The following is a 12,679-nucleotide window of genomic DNA, read 5'->3' as shown; positions in this document are numbered from 1 at the left end:
TTTCCCCTCTAAAAGACGAACCCCAATCCTCTACGGTATTTTTGTTATCAGTATAAGACGGAAATTGTTTCTGTTTAGATCTTAATCATAGCTTGATTCTAATTAGAAAGAAGTCCTTTGTTTCCAATTTTTTATATGCGCACTTACATATCCCGGTATGCAATTTTAAGAAAGATCAAGCAAATCAGTTTAGCTAAACGAAACTCTGAAATACATTTCAGAAACACTTTCGGCTGTAAGAAAGGATGTATAAACCCGCAACACTATTGTTCAGGTTTATTCTAAACGAACGGAACCACTTTCCAGTGACATATTTTTTTTGTCATTTAAAAAGACAAGAACTTTTTATTTCCGGTCTAACAAGCCCTCTCCCGATCTTCTAGGACCATTGGTTCGATATTATCACCATTGAAAAATAAATAGCAACAAAAAACAAACAAACACGCACCCGTGACCTTTCTTCTAGAAAAAAAAAATTCTCAGGCTCATAGCTTTTGATGGGTAACATTAAACTTAATGAATTTTATATTTAGAATCAGCATAAAAAGCCAATTCTATTGATGCACCAATCCATTTTTTAGAGTTTAATTACTATTAGAACCACTCCTTACTTACAATTAAATAAAAAAAAAAATAATAATTTTATTAGCTAAAAGTAAGGAGCGACATTAAAACATAAAACGAACAGAAATTACTCCGTATATGAAATGAGTTGTCCCCTCCACAATCCCTCGCTCTTTACGCTAAAGCTTTTAATTGTTTTAAAAAGTAGAATTGTGGCAAAGAGTCAAACTTTAGCGTAAAGAGCGAGGGATTGTAGAGGGGACAACTCATTTCATATAAGGAGTAATTTCTGTTCGTTTTAAGTTTTAATGTCGCTCCTTACTTTTAGCTAAAAAAATTAGTTTTTTTTATTTAATTTCTGAACGTTTTTGAATTAATGCATGTTTGGTTTTGGCTCTCCGCACATAAATTATTAAAATGAAATTTGTATATTAATTCTTTTTTTGGCTAAATGGCTTTCTCTTAGTTTTGATCAGACGATTTTGAGAAATAAGGGGTGGAGAAGGAGGCCTAGCTGCCCTCCAATTTTTCGGTTACTTAAAATGGCAACTAGAACTTTTAATTTTTAATGAACGTTTTTATTAGTAAAAAATATACGTAACTTAAGAATTAACTTACGTAACAAACTTTCATAACCTTATATTTTTATTATGTATACGAGGGGGGTTTGTACCCTCGTTAATACCTCGCTCTTTACACTAAATCGTAAGTTTTGTCCCAATTCTTTAAGAATGACCCCTGAATCAGAAAGGCCGTAGAATAAATAGTTGAAATTACTAAAAATACTTTAGCATAAAGAGCAAGGTATTTATCTCCTCCTAAATACCTCGCTCTTTATGCTAAAGTATTTTTAGAACCCCTCATATGCGCAATAATCTCTGTTCGTTTTAAGTTTCAATGCTACTTCTTCCTTTCATTTGAAAAAAATGTTTTCATGTTTATTTTTCATTGTTTTCTTATAGTAATGCTAGAGAACCCTGCGCCCTTGTCATTGAATTTTTCTTCCCTCATGACAGATTCCTCCAAGGAAAGATCCTCCAACATAGCCCCCCCCCCCCTCGGCCCCACCCCCAGAAAAAAATAAAATCCCCCTGAAAACGTCTGTACACTTCCCGATAATCATTACTATATGTAAACACTGGTCAAAGTTTGTAACTTGAAGCCCCTCCCCCAGGGATTGTGGGGGAGTAAGTTATCCCCAAAGACATAGTTATTATGGTTTTCGACTATGCTGAACAAAATGGCTATCTCAAAATTTTGATCCGTTGACTTTGGGAAAAAATGAGCGTGGGAAGGGGCCTAGATGCCCTCCAATTTTTTTGGTCACTTAAAAAGGGCACTAGCAATCTTCATTTTCGTTAGAATGAGCCCTCTTGCGACATTCTAGGACCACTTGGTCGATACGATGACTCCTGGGAAAAAAAAAACAAACAAATAAACACGCACCCGTGATTTGTCTTCTGGCAAAAAATACAAAATTCCACATTTTTATAGATAGGAGCTTGAAACTTCTACAGTAGGGTTTTCTGATACGCTGAATCTGATGGTGTCATTTTCGTTAAGATCCTACGACTTTTAGGGGGTGTTTCCCCCTATTTTCCTAAATAATGCAAATTTTCTCAGGCTCGTAACTTTTGATGGGTAAGACTAAACTTGATGAAACATATATATTTATTATCAGCATTAAAATGCGATTCTTTTGATGTAGCTATTGATATCAAAGCTCAATTTTTTAGTTTTGGTTACTATTGAGCCGGGTCGCTCCTTACTACAGTTCGTTACCACGAACTGTTTGATTTATTACCACAAACTGTTTGACTAAGTAGAGATACAAATATTAAAATGAAAATGATTTTGAAAGTTTAGTACAATTTTTTATACAGATTTTCGACATAATTCTAACATGCAACACAATTATTGTTGTATCCTCAGTTTTTGATTCATAGCTTTTAGAATGTGTGTGTCTGTACCGTTAACTGAACTTGACTGGACTTTATTAAACAAGAAACGACACACATAAACAAAGGAGACAGGGAGGCAATCTTCTTTAACAATAGAGAGAGAAAAAAGAGAGAAGGAATTACACCTCAAGAACTCACACGGAGTACACGAGAAAGAAAAAGAGAGAAGAAGAAGCGAAAAAAAAAACTTACCTTGCGAATCTTATAAGACTTTTCCTGTGTATGTAGCGTTACCCATGTTCTTGACATTCGTCAATTGCTGGTCCTTAAATAAACATTTATTAGCTGTTCTTTCACAACCCAGAAATATAAAAAAAAATTGTAACCGAAAAAAGTTAACATGACTACAAGGGGATGTAAAAAGATTTATTAAAGTATAAAATAAAATATACTGAACTATGAATTTCCAAATGTGGTTCGGGCCACGTGATCCACTTTTCTTTTCGATTGCTTGATGAAGCCAGTATATTGCAGTTCGGAAACTGCTTGACTGAAGCGGGCTCTAGAATTATCATGTTAAGGAGGTCTGTGAAGGTAAAGAAAATGAAATAAATAATACTACGTTTCAGTGATACTCCACATCTGAAAAGGAGAAAGAAGAGATTCTAGTATCCTTTAAACTATCGTTTAATCCAAACTGGTAGATATAGTAATGAGTGTAGTTATTTTTTCAGTTTATTTTAGATTAGGAAGAGACATGAAAACAAGGGCACGACAAGGATTTTTTTTCGGGGGCAGGTTATTTTTCAGGGTGGGGGAGGGGTATAAAATTTCAAATTACACATTTATTTATAAGCATTTTCATTGCGTTTTGGCGAGTCAGACAAAAATTTTGAAGGAGGGCGGTCAAATCTAGTATCCCTCCTCTAAATACGTCCTTGGGTGAAAATATAATAAAAATAATAAGCTATAAGTAACAATACGACTTAATCTAAACAAGACCGAACCATTCTTAAAAAGTGAATTTTTGCTCCTGAATAATTGATATTTCGTTTGTTATATTCAAAGGACATGTACCGTTTTGTTCAATCACACTTCATCCGGTGTGAAAAGTAACCAATATTCTACATGCTAAGGTTAAGTATATACTTTTAACTGAATTTTGTGGTCACTATTTAATCAACTGGGCTTTTCGCGGTGACGGAAAACGAAGTGCTTCATAATATTTTTATTTTTTTTTTAACTTGCCACTATTTTCCGTTTTTACAAGACGTCAGTTTGATGAAACTGCACATTTCTAGAATATTCGGGTCAGTGCTGGATAAATCAATAATGACAAGCTCAGTTTATCAAGATAGAGGGGTTAACGCATAAGTTTACTATAGCGAGTATTTTTAACTTGTAAATCTAAATTTCTATATATATTTAAGCAATGATCTTAGTGCAACTGAAACGATCTACTGAACGAGCAACTGAAATCTGATCGTCAATGAAAATGGATTAGAGTTAAAAAACTTTGCAGATATAAGAAACAACATCGGTAAAGATAATAATAAAAATTTCTATTAATAAAAACGAATAGGTATATTCAACCTGCAGTAAACTTGTGGGAGTACTATGCCAACAGGCACGACGGCTCAATCAACACGCTTCAAAGATATATATTTTCAAACAGATTGAATATAAATACTTTTTTCCTACATAGAACTTTCAATTCTATAAAAAAAATTCACTTTACTTCTTTAGTGGTATGCTATCGATGGGTCTGGTCGGAGCCCTATCCCGTTGTACTAGTTGCTAGCCTTTCGTATGCACCTACTCTCTGACGAAAACCATTTCCCAATACATTATAGGAGTTGCTAGCCCATTGTATCCACCTATAATACAGACGTATACTACATAACGTTTCCAGAAAACATCGCTTGCCAGGTGTTATTTCTTGGTGAAATGGGCCTACAGTCTAAAGAAAGCCATAGCGTTATCTCAGCTTCCGGAGTTAAGAACATTCTTGGAAACATCGCTTTGAATGCCAAAATACTTGATATCAAAGAATGGGAATTAGTCCAAGTTATTGTCAATTGATAAAACGAGTTTTATCAAGGGACATGTCTAAAAGGAATTTTAATGAGGACTGTAAAATACAAGAGGTCCACAATCTATATATTTTTTTTGTATTTTTAATGGACGGGAACTGTTTTTCATACAGTCTCCTCAGAAAGTATTTGCATTCCCTTTAGTTACCGAATCGTTTGTATATCATCTTTAGTTTTAATAACACCCCTCCCTACTGGCCATTCTTGAGCTAACGAATTCAATCCGTGAAATATTTTGAACGTGGAACTTCAGGGGAAGGTATACAATATCAAAATTAAGAGAGCATTTACAGAATTTTATGTGTTTTTATATCATGTACAATCATTAGTTAAGAAAAAAACGCCTCCCTATTAGCCATTCATGAGCTATTGAATTCAGTCCGTGGAATATTTTGAACCTGGACCTTCATGGAACGATAAAGGGCAATATCAAAACTAAATAGCACATAAGTACTACCATAAGGTGGTTTACGATTCTAGTCCTTAAGGCAAACCTTATTTATTTTTGACTCTGGACTTTCTTTTGCTAGTATTTTTTGAAATAGTGACTTTTTGAGATAGTAATAAAACTGAGAGATGAAATATTGGATTGATTTTGGGTTGACGCGTGACGAACAATGTCCACTGGACTTGTATACAAAATCTGGGACTGATCGCACATACTGTTTGTGGGATTGAGTTCCTCTGTGTCAAAATAAATTCAATTCCCCAAAAAATTATAAGTTCCAAAAAAAATTCAAGTCAAATAAAAATGTAAGTTCAAAAATGCTGCTAAAAAAAATTTCGAAGTCAAACTAATTCTAAGTCCCCCCAAAAATTGTAAGTCCAAATATCCTAAGTTAAAAAAAAGTACTAGGTCCCAAAAAAATAAAAACGTTCAGAATCAAAATAAATAACCATCTGAAGCTAGTGTTTATTCGCTTTTTAGTTTTGATATTGCTTATCACCGTCCCCTGAAGGTACATGTTCAAAATATTTCACGGATTGAATACAATAGCTCAAGAATTTGATAAGTCTTCTTTTTAGTTTTAATATTGTTCCTCCCCGTCCCCAGAAGGTTCACGTTCAAACTTTTTCACGGATTGAATTCAATAGCTCAAGAATGGCTAGCATGGTGGGGTGTTTTTTTTTTTTACTAACGATGATGTACATACATTTCGGTAACTAAAGGGAATATCAATACATTTTTAAAAACCAAAACTGCACGAAAAAAAAGTCCCAGTCCACTTAACACAAAACAAAAATATATAGATTATGGACCTCTTGTATATTAAAGTCCTCGTCAAAAATTCCTTTTATACATGTTCCTTGAGCAAACTAAATTTATCAATTGATAATATTTTGGACTAATTCCCATTCTTTTGTGTCAAATATTTTGGCATTCAAAGCGATATTTCCAAGAATGTTCTTATCTCCGGAAGCTGAGATGACGCTATGGCTATCGTTGGAGTATAGGTCAATTACACCAAGAAACAACGCATGGCAATCGATGTTTACAGGAAATGTTATGGCTCTGCTTGGAATACAGGAGGATACAAGGTGCTAGCAACTTCATTAGTGCATTGGAATAGGGCTGTCGTCAGAATATAGGTGGATACAAAGGGCAATCAACTCCAATAGTACACCAGGATAGGGCTCTAATTGGACCCATTGCTAGCATGCTACTTTCTTTGCCCTTCACACAAATAAGTTTAGACATTTTACTTCAATGAATCTAGACACGGAGAAATAACAAAGGGGGGGGGGGGTAGCATATTAACCTAGTTCTTAAAACGAACACTTAGCTTTTTCTAAAAGTGCACGCAAAACCTCTGGCAGACCATCAGGTGGCCTAGCATGTTTAATAAAAAAGACGTTGTTTTCACCACCCCCTTTATGTTATCACGAGACTAATTGTTATATTGCTATTCGTCTTGCCAACCTTGTCCTCATTAATGTTTATCTCCCCTGTGACCAGATATCACTCCCAAGTTTAACAAAATTTACGAAATCTTGCGCATTAATAAAAAGTCTTCTGAATGGCATTGAGAGTAATGGACTGGACTGGTTATTAATCGATGATTTAAACTGTAATATTAACTCTTCATCAAAACGGACTGAGCTTCTTTTAGATTCACTACCGAATAGTTACAGAATTTTGAAGAAAGATGTCTCCCATTCCTATATCCATAATAGTGGGTGACTATCAGACATGACCATTGTCTCGTTTCTTCTGGTCTCATCTGTGGCTAAGTCCATGTCTATCAGGATGAGTTTCATTATGACCCTCTCCCCCTCTCCCTCACTGCTACCTTAATGCTACTGCTGAGAAGAACCTTCGTCCTAATTCTAGAAAGTGAATTTCTAAAAAGAGAATGGAACAAAGCTGACTGGCTTCTTTATTTTTTCTATGCTTGTTAGCCTTCTATCAATGACTAAAGTCCCTTTTAACCTGTTGTGTACAAGCGTTTGGTCCCCACAGGCCAGAATTCAGCTTAATGTTTATTATAGCCATCCGGCTCTAATATATTAATATATAGCCATGCGCTAGCTATCCATGCGGATAGCTTGCGGCCACCCCTAAGGGGTAGTGTATTCGATATTAAACTAAGAACAAAGCTTGATTTTAAACGCTATCTTCGAAGAGTTAGGTATAATGGTTCCGAATTTCCTAAGACTCCTAGCCAGTGGAAAAAAAAGTGATTAATGTTGCGAAGTTCGACATATCGCCTACGGCCGACCGAATCCCTAATGTATCATGGATCAATCATTATAATAACTTTTTCGATACAGTGATGTACGCAGTTCATTCTCGTTTTGCCAACCTTTGTTCTAATCGGTTGCATAAGAAAATCACTCAAGGTCATGTACCTCCCGTTTGTGTTGACCGTGTCAAAAGAAGGGTGGAGAGACTCAAATCAAAATCTTATGATATAGACGACATCAGTGCTTTTCACCTCAATACCGATTCGGTGGAATTAGTTTATCACTTGCAATTACTTTTTCAGGTGTGTTTATGCTCTTCTTTAGTCCCTGATTCTTTTTTATTTGGTAACATCACGTCAATTTTGAAACGTGGTAAGGATCCAACTAGTTGCGCGTCATATAGGCCTATTACGGTTGCTTGTACTTTAAGTAAAGTATTTGAATATGTTTTGCTCCCTGATCTCCAATCTAGAGTAGATTATATATCTAATCAGTTTGACTTCAAGCCGTGTATAGGATACCAACATGATCATCGTGCTATAGCTTCGCTATTACTTGAAGTGCATAAAAATGGTTTAGAGGTTCATTTTTGTGCACTCCATGTTTCAAAAGCATTTGATTCAATATGCCATAGCCAACTTTGGCATTCTTTAATCCAACTTGGTGTTAATGTGTCTATTATATCAACTATTCGTTTTTGGTATGCTATTTCATACGTTCGACTCAGGTTATGTGAAACCGAAGTTGGTAATATCTCTATCCGTTCTGGCCTTAGGCAAGGAGGAGTCCTATCCCCTTATCTTTTTAAAGCTTGTCTTTATTGTGTTTTGCCATGTATTAATCCATCATGTTTCTTTGGCCCAACTAATCTTTCGTATATTGCATATGCAGATGATTTACTTTTGATCAGCCTAATTAAGTCGACCCGGCTTGTTTCTAAGTTTTTTGAGAAAATCGGCCCCAAACTTCAAACTGAAAAATGAGAATATTAAGTTTTTTAATTCTCAGCATCAAAGTAGTGATCTTTCGCGTTTCTTCGATTCGGCAGCTTGGTATTAGTATTTGTTCATCTGTATCGGCGTTTCGATCTTGTGGGCTTAATGATATTAAAAGTAAACTTAAAGTTGGGTACGCGAAAATTGTCCCGAACCGAGGCAGATTTTCACGAAAGGCTTTATCCAGACTTTACTCTACATATTGCGATCACTCTATATTGTTTCTTTCCTGTTTGCGCCCGTTTTTTAATAATCAAGATTTGCAAAGTATAAGAATTCTGTATTTTCTTTATTGCAAATATTTATTGTATCTGCCGCGTTCTTATAGAAATTGAAAGATTATTAGAAAGTTTTGTACCACTGATATTATTTTTGTTTATGAAAAAAACTCTATGCTAGATTAGGTGATGAGGCCTGTCAGCGCTTGGGTCCTTACCACCCTTTGATTAGACTGTACTGATTGTATTGTCTGTGTTATTTTGTTTTTCTTTCCTTAGCATTTTTAATCCGCTTAAATTGTAAAAACAAGCGGGTAACAAATAAACAAATAAATCAATTAATTAATTAACTAATAAATATGTTGGTATTGCATATCTATGGATAATTTTTAACAAAAAAAGAAAAACACTGTACATCTGAGGATTCCGAACAGCGGATAATTCAGACAGCTGATTTAAGAGCACTTGAACTTGTCATTTTGAATTTGTTCAGCCTGGTGACGTTATTTCTGAAAGTCGGTGACCCTAGGAAGAAGAATAAAAAAGGAAGTTAAAAGAAGGAAGCAAAACAGTTTGCCCTTAGGCATAAAAAAGGATACTGTGTATTTTTCGAGATTCCGTCTTCTGAGTTTTCAGGATCGACAATTGCACCAAAAGACTAGAAAAAGGGGAAAATACATTAGTTTTTTCTTCAGAACTATAGAACTGAACTTATCTTGAATAACCACAAGACTGAAATTTAGAAACAATTTTAGGGAACAGAAAAATGACCTACTAACTTTCCTTAAAGGATTACTTCTTAGAGTAAGGCAGTTTTATTTCAATATTTTACGAAACAAATTTTTCTCTCTACAATTTATGTTCCTACTTTGGCTAAGAAATATTTATTCAATTTTTTTGTCTCCCAACAAAGCGGGAGGACTCGTGTGTATGAATGTTAGATAGTCTTTATCACTTTGTAGGAGTATCTCCACTATTCGTTTAAGCACTACTGTAGTGATTACTCTTTTCTTTCTTTAATGATTTAAGATGACAAAAAAGTTTATCGGCGATTCCCTAAAGACACGGCTGTTATTAATTTTCTTCAATACACAGGTGTCTGCTATGTAATAGAGAATGTTTTATAAAAGATGCAGGTGTCTTTTAAGCAGTGGGGAATGTTTTCTAAGAAACGCAGGTGTATGTTACGTGCTAGATTTTGTTTACTTTTGGTTGTCACGTAATAGGATTTATTTACTTCAGTTGTTACGTAAAGACATTTCAAGATGTTTATTGAGACATTTTTCTTTAAGACGTTTTTTTAAATATGATTGTAAATGAATAGATGATAGCAGTAGAGATTATAATATGAACCTGTTAATAATCCCTTCAGGTCTGAATCTTTATAAATTCCCACTTCATATGTTTCTAACCCTAAAGACTAGAAAATCGTTTCTTATTTTGTAAGAAGTATTTTGCATTTCGTAAGAAAAATTTGGGGCTTTTAGGATGTATTTTTGTTTTGTAAGAATTTTATTTTGTAAGAACAACTTGTGCTTTTTTGGATGTATTTTGTTTTGTAAGAATTTGTTTCTGTTCCGTAAGAAGTGTTTTGTATTTTACGGGAAGAATTTGTGATTTATTAGGATATATTTTTGATTTGTAAGAATTATTTTTTGTTTTGTAAGAAATATTTTGTATTTCGTAACAAGTACTTTGTGTTTTGTAAGAACGGTTTGTGATCGTTTAGGATGTATTTTCGTTTTGTAAGGATCATTTTTGTTTCGTAATAAGTATTTTTGTTTGTATGAAGTATTTTGTATTTTGTAAGAACAATCTCTGATTTTTTAGGATTTATTTGTTTTGTAAAAATTGTATTTTGTTTTGTAAGAATTATTTTTTGGTTTGTAAGAAGTATTTTAAGTTTTGTAAAAAATATTTTATATTTTGTAAAAACAATCTCTATTTAGTAGGACATGTTTTTATTTATCAAGAAGAATTTTGTGATTGTTTAGGGTGTATTTTTGTGCTCTTCTCAAAAAATAATTCAAAAGAATTACTTTTTGTTTTGTAAAAACTATTTTTTGTTTTGTAATAAAGATTTTTGATTTCTTAGGATGAACATTTATTTTGTAAGTAGGCTACTAATTTCGTTTTGTAAGACGGATTTTCTATTTTTTTAGAAGAATTTGTGATCTTTTAGGATATATTTTTGTTTTGTAAGAATTATTTTTTGTCTTGTAAGAAGTATTTTTTGTTTTGAAAAAGTATTTTGTATTTTATAAGAAATGATTGTAATTTTTTAGGATGTATTTTAGTTTTTTAGAAATTATTTTTCATTTCTTAAGAAGTATTTTGTAATTGATAATAAGAATTTGTGTTTCTTAGGACGTATTTTTGTATTGTAAGAATTATTTTTTTTTGTAACTAATATTCTGCACTTTGTTAGAGCAGTTTGTAATTGTTTAGGATGTGTTTTTGTTTTGTAAGAATTATTTTTTGTTTTATAAGAAGTATTTTATATTTGTAATAAGAATTTGCTATTTCTTAGGATGTATTTTTGTTTTGTAAGAATTATTTTTTGCTTCGTAAGGTGTATTTTTTATTTTGTAACAAGTATTTTGAATTTTGTAAGAAAACTGTCCTTTTTAACGGTAAAGGGGAATTTTTTCAAAATTCCAACAAAATCCTGGAATTGGCAGAGCCAGAACTGACGGAACAAGAGTCGCGGGAACCAAAACTGGAATTTTTGTAAGCGGCGGGGAGAATCGGGGAAGGCAGAATTGGATATCACTTTATTTCAAAATATAGAATATACCTTAGACATGATGAGGGGTGCCATAGTGTGCTAGAGGGCTAATCAGTGTGGCACGGTGGCATAAATTGAGATGCTTATCATAAAGGGTTGGCTTAGGAAACACGAACCAATGGAATTAAAACATAATTTTTAACAAGAAAATATATGGAAAGGCTCAAGAATGATGAGGGGTGTTAGAGAGTGACAGATGGCCAGTAAAAGTGTGGCATGGTGGCGTGAACTGAGATGGTGTATCAGAGAAGGTTGGCTTGGGAAACAAGAACCACTGGATTCAAAGCTTGATTTTTGACAAAATGTCTGGAAAATGTCCTAGGAATGAGGAAAAGGGTGCCAGAATGCCAGTCATAATGTGGCATGGTGGAGTTAATTGAAATGGTGTATCACGTTCAGGATGCATTGCAAAAACATGATCCAATAGATTTAAAGGAAGATTTTTAAGAATAAAATAACTGGAAAATGTCTTGGGAGTGATAATATGTATAATAAAGATGTCAAGGTCTAGTAGTAGCGTGGCATGGTGGTTTGAAATGACACACTGTATCACAATGAGGGTGGGTTGCGAAAACAAGATCCAATGGATTTAAATCATATATTTAACAGGAAAATGTCTTAGGAATGACGAGTGGTGACAGAGAGTGTTTGCATGCCATCCATAGTTTACCATGGTGGCGTTACTTGCTATGGGCGGCATCACGTTTCGGGGGGGGGTTGAATTTCTAAGGCACCAACAACTGGATTGAAAGCGTATTTTCTCGTGAAAATATCTGAAAATACCTTTGGAATGACAAGGGTGCCAGAGAGTACAGTGTGCCATCCTTAGTTTGCCACGATGGCGTAAATTGCTTTGACAAACATGTTCTCTTTGACTATGTTCTACAGCTTAAAATTAAGTTGGGAGGTGTTAAAAAATTGAAAGACGGAGGGGGGGGACTGAAATCTAGCAACCAGTCATAGAAATATTTCAGTCAAAAATATCTCTTATTATGGGTTAAATTTGGCTCTAACGAGATTATGCAAAATACGAAGAAAAATATTTTTCAAATGGACCCTTATCAACCAGGAATGCATAGTTTTGGCTCAAAGAAACAAGGTATTTTCATTAAAACGTCGGAGGAGGGGTGTTAAAAAATATCGACGGAGAGGGAAGTAAAATATAACACTATCAAAAAAGCATGGCATTTTCATTTAAAATATCTCTTAATGTGTGTAAAATTTACCGCTAACGAGATTATGCGAAATATGAAGCAGAATACTATTCAAATGTGTGCTTGTCAACCAGAAATACATAGTCTTGGCTCAAAGAAACTAGGCATTTTCATTAAGACCTCCCAGAAATATCTCTTAATATAACCTCTAACAAACCCTCCCTCTCTCTCCCTGGAATTAATTACTAGGGGTGGGCCAGCCACATATTGTCACGGTGGCG

The 12,679-nt window shown here is 34.1% G+C and overlaps 1 protein-coding gene across 4 annotated transcripts in view; it reads right to left on the bottom strand.

The window, feature by feature from the left end:
* Positions 1-2,873: 2,873 nt before the first annotated feature.
* LOC136040838 (origin recognition complex subunit 3-like) overlaps positions 2,874-12,679 on the bottom strand; it is a 115,646-nt gene continuing 105,840 nt past the window's right edge. For 2 of the 4 annotated variants that reach the window (XM_065725190.1, XM_065725198.1), the window contains 2 exons: positions 9,056-9,114; positions 2,874-3,027 (listed from right to left, as the gene is read on the bottom strand). In XM_065725190.1, the coding sequence (XP_065581262.1) occupies positions 2,922-3,027; positions 9,056-9,114 (165 nt within the window). In that variant the 3' untranslated portion in view covers positions 2,874-2,921. Of the gene's footprint in view, positions 3,108-8,816; positions 8,982-9,055; positions 9,115-12,679 lie in introns of those variants that run through there. The other 2 variants (XM_065725216.1, XM_065725207.1) reach the window with 2 other exon arrangements.

This window comes from Artemia franciscana, chromosome 2 (assembly GCF_032884065.1).
Source record: "Artemia franciscana chromosome 2, ASM3288406v1, whole genome shotgun sequence".
Classification (NCBI taxonomy): Eukaryota; Metazoa; Arthropoda; class Branchiopoda; order Anostraca; family Artemiidae; genus Artemia; species Artemia franciscana.
Note: the sequence above shows the minus strand (reverse complement) of the source record. Positions and strands in the feature narration are given on the sequence as shown.